This window comes from Stegostoma tigrinum, chromosome 24 (genome assembly GCF_030684315.1).
Source record: "Stegostoma tigrinum isolate sSteTig4 chromosome 24, sSteTig4.hap1, whole genome shotgun sequence".
In the NCBI taxonomy this organism is placed as follows: Eukaryota; Metazoa; Chordata; class Chondrichthyes; order Orectolobiformes; family Stegostomatidae; genus Stegostoma; species Stegostoma tigrinum.
In genome coordinates, this window is record NC_081377.1 from 32359862 (window position 1) to 32376340 (window position 16479).

The window sequence follows — 16479 nt, forward strand, 5'->3', positions numbered from 1 at the left end:
TTCCATTTTCCAGATTTGGCTCTGTTCCTTGGATTCCCTCCGTAGGTAACTCGTGTATTTAGCTCACTGATATGATGTCTGGAGGCCTCCACCAGTGGTTCCTGCTGTGCACTGTGTTCCTTCCATACCTATTTGTTTTAACCTAACCTGTTCCACTGCCACTGGAATACTACTGCCATCACATGCATGTTCAGCTTCTGCCGTATTCTCCTGTGGCCCTTACACAAAGCGAAACTCCACTTTTGTTTTTTTTGTAGTTCTGGGATCTTCTCTGGCCCTCCTGTAATTTTAACGTCAAGTATATTCCAGTTTATTGTTAGAACTCTTGCTACTTCCCTCTTATCATTTTTGATTTGGAGCAATGAGCTGTAAGTTGAAGGCGACTTGTGGATTGTAAGCAGTAGCTTACTCTCTTGATTTTTTTTTATAATAGGGCAAACTGATATTTATTTACAAGACTTAGCCTGGAATTAATTACAGGTTGACACTCCAACCAGACAAACCAACATAACACCCATGGGATCTCCGATATCAGGGTTCTTAGCAGAGGCAGTAATGCAGAGACTCGAACAAACAGCTCTGCCAATCATCCAACCCAAACTTTGGGTCAGCTATGTGGATGACACCTTTGTCATCAATAAACAAAACAAATTAGAGGAAACCTTCAAGACCATCAATAACACCCTTTACTGGCATAACATTCACAAAAGAGGAGGAAAACAACAACAAACTGCCATTCCTAGATGTCGCAGTAGAGCGAACAGCCAACGGGGAACTTCAAACCAGCGTCTACAGGAAAACAACACATACGGACCAAATTCTGAACTACAGGAGCAACCATCCCAACACCCACAAACGAAGCTGCATTAGAACATTATTCCAATGAGCCACCACACACTGCAGCACAGAGGAACTACGCAGAGCAGAGGAAAATCACCTATACAGCGTATTCAAAAAGAATGGGTACCCTATGAACACAGTCCGCCGATTCCTCAGCAATAAACCCAAACAAACAGACAAAACGGGCTCAGAAACCACAACCACTCTCCCCTACATCAAAGACATTTCCGAAATGACTGCCAGACTACTCGGACCTCTTGGCGTCAGGGTAGCCCACAAACCCACCAACACACTAAAACAGCAGCTAATGAACTTAAAAGACCCTATACAGACAACAAACAAAACGAACGTCATCTACAAAATACCTTGCAAGAACTGTGACAAACACTACATTGGACAAACTGGCAGAAAGCTAGCCACCAGGATACATGAACATCAACTAACCACAAAACGACATGACCCACTATCACTCGTATCCTTACATACAGATGAGGAAGGACACCACTTTGATTGGGACAACACATCCATCCTAGGACAAGCCAAACAGAGAGACACACAAGAATTCCTAGAAGCATGGCATTCCAACCGGAACTCCATCAACAAACACATTGATTTGGAGCCAATCTACCACCCCCCTGAGAAAAAGAACAGGAAATGACATCACCAACGCAGGAAATGACGTCACCAACCCAAGGAAACCTAACCAGATATATAGGAAGAAGGACATAACACCAGCGCTTCGTCGGAGGCTCACTGATGTTACCTAGAATGGTGACGAAACGTCTGAAAACTAACCTTGCAGCTCAGTGAGCAAACTCACATCCAGGTTGACACTCGTTCAGATAATACTCAAATTGTTTGTTTGAACATTGGCAACATGACTATTTCACAGTCCTTTCTTTGCACGTACTGACTGACTTCAGCACTGTCTTACGGGCAGCCAGCCTCTGTGGGCCATGTTCTCTTACCTTACAGGGTCTTTGGTGCACTGTTACAGACTGTCAGTCATTGTGGCTTGCATTACTTTGAGCTTAGAGGAAGAGGCAGACAGTTTGCTCCTGAAAAGTGACAAGGAACAGTCAAGAGGAGGAAGGGGACATATTACTGTATGGCATAATGATGTGTCAGCATCATGATTGCTGCATGTGCTAGCTGCCTTTGTGGCAAGTGTTTCGGGCAAAGTGCCATGTGTGAAAAATCAAAGGGAAGCAGTCCTTTTGAAGAGTGAGGGTGGACAACGGTCAATCAAAGTATGCAGTCAAGACCCTCATCCTATTCCAGTCCATCAGGATGGCCATGATATTTGCATGATTAATGAAAAGAAAAGTGGAATATTATGTGAGAAAAATTGCTCTGAGGCATAATGGGCCAGGCACAGTGAATCTCTCTCAACAACATGCTTTAACTGACAAAGGAGAAAATTCTGACTTGAGGATCACACATATAATCATACTACTGTTCTAGTCATCAGGGTAGGATATCTGGGAACAAAGTATTATGATTACAGCTAATGTTATTGTTGGACAAGCCAGATCCCAGATCAGAAGCTTGCTTGATAGAACATGTTTTTGTTTGGTTTTAACAATGTGGTCTCAGTTGAACAAAAGCACACAATGCTGTTGATCTTGCTTTATGATATATTTGTGTTTAACTGTGAAAAGAAATAAGACAATAAGATATACAAGTAGGATTAAGCCATTTGGCCTATTGCATCTGCTCCACCATTCAATCATTACAGTTTTTCTCAATCCAATTCTCCCACCTTCTCCAATAGCCTTTGATCTCTTTATCAGTTAAGAACCTATGTATCTCAGTCTTAAATACACTCTATTGTGTGGCCTCTTCAGCCTTCTTTGGAAATGCATTCCACAGACTCAGCATCTTCTGGCTGGTGAAATGAAGTCAAGGTAGAAAAATCTAAACCATCAATTCATAAACCATACCACAGTGCTGTGCACTAATGTCCCCCTCCCTGCCCTGATTGTTCAAAGTGTTTTTTTAAATACACAGTACAAGTATAGCCTTGTTAATCCAAAAACACTTTGTAAATTGAAAAGAAACAAAACAACTTTTATATGGTAATAAAATGTGAGGCTGGATGAACACAGCAGGCTCAGGAGCACACATGTGCTGCTGGGCCTGCTGTGTTCATCCAGCCTCACATTTTATTATCTTGGATTCTCCAGCATCTGCAGTTCCCATTATCACTGATACAACTTTTATATGGTACCCAGAATACATCACTATATAGTACCTAAAACACTCCACATACACACAATACACCAGAGACCCTGTATCTAACACCTTGGTGGTCTAAGTTACTTGTAACTTGAACTTTTTAATTTGTAACTGCAGATAGTTCCAGGAAGAAGCCATCATGCACCTTTCCTTTTTCTACACCTCTCATACATCTGAGCTTCAATGTACTAAGTTTTAAGTAACTGCTTCAGGGTTTTATCCCAACAGTCCTGGTCTGGGACTAACACTACTCTTCACACTAAGCTAATTCCACTCTATCATTCCCTTCTCCGAAACACTAATCCATATAGCAATCTGCATGAACAGTTCCCAGGAACTGAGAAAACTTATTCCTATCGATTGCTAGTTGCCAGTTAACAACAACTACAGTAAACTAGTAGTTGTTAACTGTGCGTAAACACACGCACACGCACGCGCGCGCACACACACACACACAAACTGCAAGACATGACATGTCCACAGTTACGTCACAAGCCTAAAATCATTCTAGTAAATAAGATCTGAGGGAAAGGTTAAATTTGCTACTTATAAAATTACGTCTCAGTTTTTAAGTACGTGGTATGTCACTTCTACGCAAAATAATCGTTTCTTTCTGTTGTAGGAACCCAGAATCATCGTCAAAGAGTTGAAAATAAACTTTAATGATATCATAGAAGGAAAGGTATGTCACAAATCTATTGTTTGCTAGCATTAGCTTGACAATCTGTGTTACAGTTTTGACAAGATACATTAGTTTGGTATGCTCTGAAAAATGTAAACTGCATTTTGAGCAATAGGCACCTTTATAATTCCAAGGCATGAGCATTTTCTGAAAACAATATTTTCATAGTACATGGAGAACATTGCATCTACCGTGTCTGCTGGCTTATTAATAGAAATGATTTAAAGTCAGTTTAAGCTCATAGCTGTTTACTTTCCAAATACTTATTAAGTTTCACTTCAGAAGAGCAATAGTGTAGGGGTGAAATTGTGTACCTTCTCCCAAGGTGAGCTTAATGACATGTGGAGGCACTTAATCAGGCAAGAAGATGGTGGCTGGGGACCCTGCCATTTTCTTACCCAATCAGGTCCTTGGCAGGATGACTTAGTTGCAGTTTTCCTGGCTGACTGCCAATTGAGGCCATAAGTGGTAGTCTGTGACCAGCTAACATTCATGTTGTCTGTGACTTCTTGCCCGTGAGGCTGTTGATGCTAAGGATGCCTTTAGCCATGTCAAATACTTGAGTATAATACAAAATATAATGGGGTTTTCTTTAAAAGAGGTGGTGCAGCTGTCTTGCCAACAGCCAAGACTCCTCCTGCCTGTGCAAGATTCTGTCCTAGGTCTCAACCACTTCCTGTATGTATTTACATCTCTTCTAAACCAATCCTGACTCCGATAGCGATCTTTGTAAATTAATACCCCCTTATTGATCTACCACAAAGAGGAAGTAGCTTTCCCTTTTCAATCATCCTTTCCATATTTCAAAAAGAGACAGTAGGAATTGCCAATGCTAGAGAATCTGAGATAACAAGGTGAAGACCTGGATGAACATAGCAGGCCGAGCAGGAAAGCTAACATTTCGGGTCCAAACCATTCTTCAGAAAATGGACCTTTTCAGACCTTTTCTGAAGAAGGGTCCAGCTTTTCTGCTCCTCTGATGCTGCTTGACCTGCTGTGTTCATCCAGCTCTACACCGTGGTATCCTATATGAAATCCTCTGTTTGCTTTTTCTGCTTTGGTTCTCATAACTGCTCCTGATTACTGATTTCCATCCCCTACGCCACCTGGTTAAATTGTATACCGCATGTGTCTTTTTATAATCAGATGCCCAAAATTGTAAGCTTTAACATAGTTAATTTTTAATTTGGGCTTAGTTTATATTTTCCATCAATTCTTCATCTATCTTTGCTTTTCTACTCTATGCCCAAATTAAAAGCTCAAATTCTAGGGGCCTTTTTATTGTTTTGTCAGAAAATCTTACCTTTGAACCACAACAGCAGAAAGTCAGTGTGAAATGTTTCACAGGAGTATAATCGTCAGATATCGGTGTTGAGCTAGAGAAGTAGTTACTTGGACAGTTGTAGTTTAGGTGGTGTTTTGAATGAGGAGGATGAATTGGAAAAGCTTAGGGAAGGATTTCTCAAACTGCGGCCCAGGCTCATTAAAGACTTGGTTAGCATTGGTGGAATGAAGAAAGTAAGAGATGCGTGAAAGACCAAAGCTGGAATGATATAGAAATTTTGAAAGATCATGGATGTGGAGGATGTTTGAGATATAAACTAAGGAATTCTGTTTATCTACACTATTCAGTCTCTTTCTTTGTAGTGTATACTCTTCCTACCTCTAATTTTTTTTTTATTTGACGTTGAATGTCGGCTCTAACCCAATTGTAGCCTCTTAATCAGGAAATTAATGGATTGAAGCCAGTGATCTGAGTTTAAATGTAGGATGTCACTTAAGTGCAATAATGAAGATGTTGCAGTTTGGATGTGTGTTCTTTCGATGAAACATTGAAAGTCATTGAACCCAAATCCCATCTGGCAGCTGAGATGGATGGAAAAGCTTGTATGTATCATTTGAGGAAAGGTGAAAAAATCATCCTCATCAGGATGTGCCTGTTAACCAGTTTCCCTAAATTACATGGTAACTTATTTAACTGCAGTTTGGGGACCTTTTGTTCTGAAAATTGGTTGCTATGTTGCCCTACATTACAACTGCACCCATACTTCTTAATTGACTCTGTGGTAGTTTGATATGTCTTGAATGCATGAAAGGCAGTATACCAATACAAATTCCATCTTATACATTTAATCTCTCTCATATCTCACCTCTGCTTTTCCATATCAAAACTGTATTTTTTTAAATGTCATTGTCTTTTTTTTGTCTCTTACTCAAACCTTTTTCTACTTGTTAGAATTTTGATAACCAATATTTTATCCATCTCACGTAATTATTTCTTATAGCCACTCCACTGTGTGATCTGCTAGCTATTCCATCCAATTCATCTGAGCTGACCTGGGTCCCCTTCATCCCATTTCTTGAGAAACACTTCTGTTTTCATTATGCACCTCACTATTTTATGACTGTTGTTTCTCAAGTATAATCCTTTCTTTTGCCCACTTCATCTGGTTTATTGTCCAGGTCCAGGATTTCATCTTGTGGATTTTCATCAATGAAGTAGCCCTCATTCATTCTAAGAATTGTCACTTATATTGACCATAGAGTCTTCTCTTATCCAAGCTGATCTACAACTTGTGGTCCTTCATTAGTAAAATTCTATTAAAGTTAGAGTTTTCAGCTGCCTAGGATTCCCTCAAGTGATACAAGTGCTTTTTCTGACGTAAAAGTATGTAAGAACATCCCTGAACAAGTCGATCAGAAGATATCTACAGGCATAAAAACAAGCTAAAAAATCTGCCATTTCTGTAGAAGGTTCACTGGACTGAAACGCCAACACTAGTTTCTCTTCGCAGATGTCACCAGACCTGCTCATCTTTTCTCGCAACTTCTTTTTCTGATTTATAGCATCCACAGTTCTTTAGGTTTTTATATGCCAATTTACATGCTGTATTGGTGTAAGTGATCAGGCCTCAGAACTTATTGGATTAGGATCTCTTCAAGCCCACAACGAGTCAAATTTGCGCACATTTCGTAATTGATTCTGGGACTGTCAAATCTGAATTCCCTCTCTGGCTGCCAATGCTGCCTCGAAGCTTGCAATCTTATTTGCTCACTCTGTGATTCCACCGGGCCTCAGAACCCAGTTAGAAATTCCTACTCAAGTAGTCTTTGTGGACTGAAAAATGTATCAGAAATTTTAAGAAAGCTTGTTTTGATTGGATACTCCCTATCCAACAATGAACATTCTGTTCATTTTCTGTTTGACTTGTGGATGATGGATCACCATGATGGTGAGCACGATAGACAGTGAGAGGGTGATTAGGAGCTGCTGGCCCCAACGTGATAGCATATTTTCTTAGAACATAGAACAGTACAGCACAGAAACAGGCCCTTCAGCCCACAATGTTGTGCCGACCATTGATCCTCATGTATGCACCCTCAAATTTCTGTGACCATATACATGTCCAGCAGTCTCTTAAATGACCCCAATGACCTTGCTTCCACAACTGCTGCTGGCAACGCATTCCATGCTCTCACAACTCTCTGCGTAAAGAACCTGCCTCTGACATCCCCTCTATACTTTCCTCCAACCAGCTTAAAACTATGACCCCTCGTGCTAGCCATTTCTGCCCTGGGAAATAGTCTCTGGCTATCAACTCTATCTATGCCTCTCATTATCTTGTATACCTCAATTAGGTCCCCTCTCCTCCTCCTTTTCTCCAATGAAAAGAGACTGAGCTCAGTCAACCTCTCTTCATAAGATAAGCCCTCCAGTCCAGGCAGCATCCTGGTAAACCTCCTCTGAACCCTCTCCAAAGCATCCACATCTTTCCTATAATAGGACGCCCAGAACTGGACGCAGTATTCCAAGTGCGGTCTAACCAAAGTTTTATAGAGCTGCAACAAGATCTCACGACTCTTAAGCTCAATCCCCCTGTTAATGAAAGCCAAAACACCATATGCTTTCTTAACAACCCTGTCCACTTGGGTGGCCATTTTAAGGGATCTATGTATCTGCACACCAAGATCCCTCTGTTCCTCCACGCTGCCAAGAATCCTATCCTTAATCCTGTACTCAGCTTTCAAATTCGACCTTCCAAAATGCATCACCTCGCATTTATCCAGGTTGAACTCCATCTGCCACCTCTCAGCCCATCTCTGCATCCTGTCAATGTCCCGCTGCAGCCTACAACAGCCCTCTATACTGTCAACGACACCTCCGACCTTTGTGTCGTCTGCAAACTTGCTGACCCATCCTTCAATTCCCTCGTCCAAGTCATTAATAAAAATTACAAACAGTAGAGGCCCAAGGACAGAGCCCTGTGGAACTCCACTCACCACTGACTTCCAGGCAGAATATTTTCCTTCTACTACCACTCGCTGTCTTCTGTTGGCCAGCCAATTCTGTATCCAAGCAGCTAAGTTCCCCTGTATCCCATTCCTCCTGACCTTCTGAATGAGCCTACCATGGGGAACCTTATCAAATGCCAAATGCTTTGTTCTGAAATTACATCTAACTACTATTGACAACCGCAATAATATTGAAACGTATGCATTGTCAAACAGAGGGGCTGAGAAGAAGTAGCTTTTGGAACAGACATGTGGGATCCTAAAGCCCTAAGATACTGAGCTCAGACAGTAAGAGATTTGAATCTCCAACCTACCGCTATTGGATCTGATATATTACTTACTTGTCAGCTTTTATTGTCTTCGTATACTAATAGATATACTGTGTAGTAAATAAATCTATAGTGTAGTAAATCTATAATGCTTGACTTTTTCTTGTTTAGAATCTGGCTAATTTGAGGACAAGATTAAAATTAATACTCCCCTTCTTCTCAGGAATGTATACAGTTCGTGGTTTGTTACAAGATAGCTTAATCTAAGATACATTCCATACCAACTTACCTGTATTTTGATTTAGAGTCAAACTGCAAAATGTGTCAGCTTGAAATACAGGCATTTGAGCAACTCTCCACTGCCTACTGGTACAGAGAATTTTGAAATTCATTTTGGTTTATTTTCTGTTTAGGATGAGTGGAGTGTGCAAGACAAAATTTCTCAAAGGGTTTTACGCAAATTGCTGGACCATACTGTTCTGCGGTCGTTTATCATTGCACTGCTTATTGGAAGCTGTATTGCCATCAGTTGTCAGACAGACCCTGCTATCTCAGAGGTATGAGATTGCTCGTTCTTGTATCTGGTATACTGATTCAATAATTTAGAGAACATGAGTTCAAATCGTGTTATAGTGATTTGAATTCACTTTTTAAAAATGGAAAATTTGGTACAGACTGTAAAAATAGCAATATATAGATGACTTCTAATAAAGACATGAGTATCTGTATCAATATTCTGTTGAGCTGCGTTCGTGAAAAATCTATCATTTCCCTTCAGTGATGCTGATAATGTAGAGAAGGATGAAATGCTAGATCCAAGAACATTGTACTGTAAAAATATATACAAAAAATAAGTAAGTTAGATGGGGAAACATTCAAAATTGTTAAGATTAAACACAAACTTGCAGAACAAAGGCTTTTTATGACAAGCGGGGCTAATGTAAGAAATATTGTGGATTTCTATAATATAGAGGCGACATGCTGCTAAATGAGTATGCGTTAAATGTTATTTACAGCAAGGTTATGGTTGTGGACTAAAGCAATGACAGGAAATAATGAGGTGGTGAGAAAGGGCATGGGCCTGGTTTCTCATCTCTGGCAGTCAATTTGAACAATGGGGTAGCTGTAAAACTTCACACAGCTGTGCATTCAGCAGAAAATAGACTGTAGAGAAAATGGTATGGTTATACAGTGTTTTCACTTAGAGATCGGTTCTTTCTTTTGAGACTGAGTGGCTTAATCAGGCTTGGGCAAATTGCATTCACAATACTTTATTAAATCAATGCATGTGGGCTAATATACACTACTGTACATGGGTATTTAAGATAAATGTTTGTCAATGATAAATGAAGTGAATTTTCTTTCGTAATGATAGTGGAACTATCAACATTTTCCATCATTAGTTCTCTGAAAATGGCAGCAAATTCTGGAGTCTACACATGCCCATTGAAATGTGAAAATCTAGAATTCCTCTCCATATTTCTGTTCTTCTCCAGAGGATAAATTGTTGAGGTCTCCCTAGAAAGCAATCAATTAATAGTAATTGAACTGATGAGAATATCCTTTCTTACACATTGTCTTTGCTGTAAACACCTTTTTTAAAAAATCTTCACTGTTAAGATTTGATGTAATTGGCATTTTAGTAGTGTTGTAAGTTTATAATTACTGCTAAACAGCTATACTGACTCTGAAGGGATAATTTAATATCTGTTGAACGGCATACTTATCCTATCTGAAAAGTTTCACTTTTTTAAAATTAAAGTATGTTTAAGACATTTAAATTCAATGTTAATCCCATGTGTACATTTCAATCCTTAATTTTGCTATTTGTAAAAATCACAACATTGTCCCTGAAGTTTATGAAAATTACATTGGTTTTGAGGTGAAATGTATTTCTTTTGTTTTACCCAGTTGTACCGCATAAGCTGTTAATCTCTAAATGCTTTTTAAAATTTAACCCCTATTTCTAATCAACCTGTCCAGAGAAATTACACACCTCTGGAGCAGCTGGGACTTAAACCTGGGTCTCCTAGTCCATTTGTGGAAACTGGAGTTCCAATGGTTTCTTTATTTCACTATTATATTAGTGGCTACATTAAAATCTGCATAGGAGCAAGAGTGGGCTCAAAACAATCCGAGGATCACTGAAGAGCAGTTCCAGATACAGATCAGTTATTTCGAGAGAGAGAGTGAGGAGCACATTCCGTATTGGTATACTTCTGGTAACTGATGCTGTGCAGTCTGCTACTTATGTGTATTGTGGCAGAAGTTGTTTGAGGAGCTGTTTAGTAGCAGTATGTAGTTAAGACTCAGGTAGAGGGGTCAATAGACGTGAAATAGTAACTCTGTCTTCTCTGCACAGATGCTGCCAGACCAACTGAGATTTTCTGGCAATTTCTGATTTTGTTTCTGATTTCCAGCATCTGCAGTTCTTTCAGGTTCTTTTTAAGACTCTGAGTTAGTTGTGGGAGCCAATAGGTGCATGAAGTTTTAGGTCTAGGGGTTTGTAAAAGTCTCATAAGCTGTGAGGGACCCAGCGGCCTTTCAACACATTAATAGTTCAATGCAAAAGAGTGGGGCAGTAGAAGTCTACAAACATTAATTTTGCTTGGTTGTACCTAGCAAGTAGAACTAGAGGAAACACCAGGGCACATCATACTTAGTGAACCTTGCTGTCTGTGGATAAGCTGAAATTGAGCCCATGAATGGATGATGCAATTTCCAGAATCTAAGCAGTGCAGTCCAAGTAGGAGAATGAAGTACCAGCATGTATGCTGTTGCTGGGGGAGACTTTGATACAGCAGCTTTTGGTAGAGTAAACTGGGTCTTAGAAACCGAAGAATCGGGATCCTTTATAAAATCTTAACGAGATTTGATGACTCGTACTGTCACTAGCATCTGAGGGATCTGTCTTGACCAGAAATTTGCTGTGGTCTGTTTGACCACAGTTTGCCTGTTACCCATGTTAACCTCAGGTTAACAGGATGTTAGCATATAATATATATATACACTTTAGATTCTATTACCGATCAAACCGTGTATAGTAAGATTTAAATTTACATATTCAAGACTGAGGAATTTTTGTGACTTTAGTTGCTTTCTAAGTACTTGGGGTCGAACACTCGATCAATTTGATTTTAGAAGTTACTATTCCCCCAGCAGGCAATAAGTAGTAATATTATCTCTCTCTTTCACCTGCACTTTACATTTCTCTGAAATAAGTTTACAAAATCTGCAATAAGGTGTAGAGCTGGACGAACACAGCGGGCCAAGCAGCATCTTAAGAGCAGGAATGCTGACGTTTCGGGCCAAGACCCTTCAGACAGCTGTTTTAAGCAGCTGTCGTACTTAATGTGTCATAAACAGTTCCATTGAAATGGACTTGAGTGGTAGTGCTGAATTTGACAGACATGGGCTTAAGTTGTTCAAGGAATGTCATTGTTACTGATTAGGCCAACATGGTGATGAGCTAACAAGGCATAGAGCTGGATGAACAAAGCAGGCCAGGCAGCATCAGAGAAGCAGGAAAGCTGACAGCTCCTCTAATGCTGCTGGTCTGCTTTGTTTATCCAGCTCTACGCCTTGTTAGCTTAGACTCCAGCATCGGCAGTTCCTACTATCTCATGGTGACGAGCTGTCTTCTTGAACTACTGCGTCCTTTGGATTGTATGTACGCTCACAGTGCTGCTAGGAAAGGAGTTCAAGAATCTCAACCCAGCAACAGTGAAGGAATGGTGGTATAGAAATAGAACATTACAGCACAGTACAGGCCCTTTGGCCCTCGATGTTGTGCTGACCTGTCATATCGATCTCAACCCCATCTAACCTACACTATTCCAAGTACATCCATATGCTTATCCAATGACAACTTAAATGTACCTAAAGTTGGCGAATCTACTACCGTTGCAGGCAAAGCGTTCCATTCCCTTACTACTCTGAGTAAAGAAACTACCTCTGACAACTGTCCTATATCTTTCACCCCTCAATTTAAAGCTATGCCCCCTCATGCTCGCCGTCACCATCCTAGGAAAAAGGCTGTCCCTATCCACCCTATCTAACCCTCTGATTATTTCCTATGTTTCAATTAAGTCACTTCTCAACCTTCTCTCTAATGAAAACAGCCTCAAGTCCCTCAGCCTTTCCTCGTAAGACCTTCCCTCCATACCAGGCAACATCCTAGTAAATCTCCTCTGCACCCTTTCCAAAGCTTCCACATCCTTTTTATAATGCGGTGACCAGAACTGTACACAATACTCCAAATGCGGCTGCACCAGAGTTTTGTACAGCTTCACCATAACCTCTTGGTTCCGGAACTCGATCCCTGTATTAATAAAAGCTGAAACACTGTATGCCTTCTTAACAGCCCTGTCAACCTGGGTGGCAACTTTCAAGGATCTGTGTACATGGACACCGAGATCTCCCTGCTCATCTACACTACTCAGAATCTTACCATTAGCCCTGTACTTTGCCTTCTGGTTACTCCTACCAAAGTGCATCACCTCTCACTTGTCTGCATTAAACTCCATTTGCCACCTCTCAGCCCAGCTCTGCAGCTTATCTATGTCTCTCTGCAACCTACAGCATCCTTCGTCACTATCCACAACTCCACCGACCTTAGTGTCGTCTGCAAATTTACTAACCCATCCTTCTATGCGCTCATCCAGGTCACTTACAAAAATGCCAAACAGCAGTGGACCCAACACTGACCCTTGCGGTAAACCACTAGTAACTGCTCTCCAGGATGAACATTTCCCATCAACTACCACCCTCTGTCTTCTTTCAACAAGCCAATTTCCAATCCAAACTGCTATATCTAAATAAGTTAGCAAATGGTGGTGTTTCCCTGTGGCGACTACTCCCGATCATTCTTCGTGTTGTAGAAGAATGGGTTTGGAAAGTGTGGTCGAAATTATAGGTGATACACTGTTATAATTGTGCATTGGTGGTGAAGGGAATGAATGCTGAAGGCTGTGGGACTGTTCTGTCCTGGATGGTGTTGAGCTTTTTGAGTGTATTTTTAAATAATTATCTATGGAATGTGGATGTTGATGACTGGGTTAATACTTAATGCCCACCTCTAATTGCCCTTGAGAAACGATGGTGAGTTGCTGCCTTGTACTGCTGCATGCCTAGGAGCATAGATATACTTAAGAGTGTTGTTAGGAAGGGAGTTCTAGGAATTTGGCCCAGCAACAGTGAAGGAATGATGGTATCATTCCAAATCAGGCCATTGTGTCGCTGGAGAGGAACTTGAAGGATATGATCCGTTTCACCTGCAGTCCTGTTACTAGCTGGTCACAAGCTTGGAAGGTGCTGTCCAAGGAACGTGGGTGAGTTGCTGCATTGCACCTTGTTTTGATGCATATCGCTGTCACTGTGAGGTGAGAGGGTGAATTTTGAAGGCCATTGAGATGCCACTCAAATGAGCTGCTTTCTCTTGGGTGATGTCAAGCATTTTGACTATTTTTGGCACTGTACCCATCCAGATGAGAGGAGAATATTTCCTCACACTCCAAAATCCCACCTTTTTAAGATGGTGGACAGGCATAGGGGAGGCAGGAACTACGTTGCCCACTGCCAAATTCCTAACCTCTGATCTGCTGTTTTAGCCACTGTATTTATCTGGCTGGTCCAGTTCCGTTTCTGGTTGATGTCAACGCCCAAAATACCGATTGCAGAGGACCTAGTAACTGTCATGTCTTTGAATGTCAAGGGAATGCGGTTAGATTCTCGTTGAAAAATGAACATGGGGGTTGCTTCATTATCTGAAGGGTGTTCAAATATGCTGAATATTGTGCAATTATCAGCAAACATCCCTACTTCTGACCTTTTAGGATGAAGGGAAGGTCATTTGGTGAAGTAGCTGAAGATGGTTGGCCTAGGACATTACCTTTAGGAACACCTGTATTGATGTCCTTGGATTGAGGTGATTGATCATCAGCAACTGCATCTGTCGTCTTTTGTGTTAGACATGATCCTAACCACCAGAGTTATCCTCTGATTCCCATTGATCACAGTTTTCCCAGGGCTCCCTGATGCCATGTATGGCCAAATACTGCTTTGATGTCAATGGTAGTCACACTAACTTCACCTCCTGGAGTTAAAGTGTCTTGTCCATGTTTATACTGAGGCTGTAATGCGGTCAGCAGCTGAATTCTCCTGGTAGATCTCAAACTGAGAGTGAGCTAGTTATTATTGAGCAAGTATTGTTTGATACTTCATTCAATGCCCTCGTTCATCACTTTTCTGATTATAGAGGGTGATAATTGTTTGGGTTGGATTTGCCCTTTTTTTAATGGGTAGGAATACAAAGATAATTTTCCACATTGCTAGATAGTTGCAATGTTGTGGCTGTACTGGAACAGCCTGTCTAATTCCAGACTACCCTATCACCAATACTGTTGAGAAACTGTCATGAGGGCCCATAGCCTTCAGTCTTCCAGTTCCTTCAGCTGTTTCTTAATATTATGTGGAGTGAATTGAATTGTCTGAAGACTGCCATCCGTGATGTTAAGTACCGGTGAAAGCTGAGATGGGTCGTCCACTCAGCACTTGTGGCTGAAGGTAGATGGAAACACTTCAGCTTTTTCTTTTACTCTGAGCTTGGCTTCCCCAGTGTTGAAGAAGGGGATATTTGTGGAACCTCCTTGAATTGTCACAGACATTCGTAGCTGAATGTGATGGTACTGCAGAGATTATTTCTGTTCCACATGGGATACTTTAGCCCTGCTATTGCAAACTAATGCCACTGTTCAGCATGGAAGTAACCTTTTGTTATAGCTGCATCAAGTTGATGCCATGCTCTCCTACACTCCTCACTCAATTGAGTTTGATCCCCTGGCTTGTAGGTAATGGATATGCCAGACTGAGGTTATAAATTGTGGCCGAGTACGGTTTTGCTGCTGCTACTCACCACCTACTACAGGTCTAACAGCTGTGCCCTTCAGGACTCAGCTACCCCAGTCAGAAGTTCAACGAAGCCAGTCTTGGTAAGGGATGTTAAAGCCCTACCCAGAGTACGTGCTTTTCCCTTTCCCATATCAGTGCTACTCCTAATGGTATTCAACAAGAAGGAGTACTAGTTCATCAACCAAGCTGGGAGCAGCAGGGCAGTAATCAGCAGAGGTTTCATTACCCATTTTTGACTTGATGCCATTCGATTTTGTAGAGTCAAAGTAGATAGATCCCAGAGCAACTTCCTTCTAACTGCATATTCTATAGTATCACAACCTCAGGTGGGTCTGTCCTGCCTGTGGGACAGGGGTGGTAATGGCGGTGTCTGAGGTCTTGCCATACTCACATAATCATACTTCATAGACCTTGCCAGGCTGTTGCTATCCATTGGTATGGATAGTGTCAGCTGCAGGATCTGTGTCAATAAAAGTTGCTATTAAACTTTCAGATTGTTGTAAATATGGAATGGTTTGTTGATGTCTGTAAGGGAAGGAAGCATGCCATACTTGGCTAGTCTGGCACTTATGTGACTCCCATTGCACCTCAACATGGTGGACTCTGAACTACCTGTCATATAACATAACAATCCACTTAGTTGCATGAAAACTGGATATGTGCAATAAGCACTGATTTTTGTCAGCGATCACAACCTAAGATCAAGAGAGGTTAATAGATGTTCTGAGGGTCACCAGACCCTAAACTTTAACTCTGATTTTTTTCTTCACAGATGCTGCCAGACCTGCTGAGTGTTTCCAGCAACTTCTGTTGATGTTGTTGATATTGATGTTGTTGTTGATAAATATGGGCTTGCATTTACATTTAACAGTCATTCTGTTTCCGTAATGGAGCAAAACCACGCACATGTTCAGAAAACACGACTGGCAATAATACCTCTCTGATATCTCATTGGATAAGCACATAGCCCAGCATGATTTTGAACCAACCAGAGGTTTAATGATTTGTTGCTCACTCTTTATTAGCAGACCTCAAGATGGCTAGCAATAAAAGATTTGATTAGCTTCAAGCGTTTCAGGTGGACATGAAAGATGCCATGCCACAGTTTCAAAGACGTATGCAGGATCTACAGGTGCTTTGGTCAATATTTATCCCTCAATCAGTGTTACAGAAACCAAAAATCTAATCATTATCCCATTTGATGTTAACCAGCAGTATAACGGTGACTACACATCAAATTGTACTTAA

General features: G+C 41.0%; 1 protein-coding gene across 3 annotated transcripts in view; it reads left to right on the forward strand.

Moving 5' to 3' along the window:
• Positions 1 to 16479, forward strand: part of LOC125464894 (cation channel sperm-associated protein 4-like) — an 81128-nt gene that overhangs the window by 11894 nt on the left and 52755 nt on the right. For 2 of the 3 annotated variants that reach the window (XM_059654336.1, XM_059654337.1), the window contains exon 2: positions 3701 to 3760. In XM_059654336.1, coding sequence (XP_059510319.1) covers positions 3701 to 3760 — 60 coding nt within the window. Of the gene's footprint in view, positions 1 to 3700; positions 3761 to 8735; positions 8880 to 16479 lie in introns of all 3 variants that reach the window. The other variant, XM_059654335.1, reaches the window with a different exon arrangement.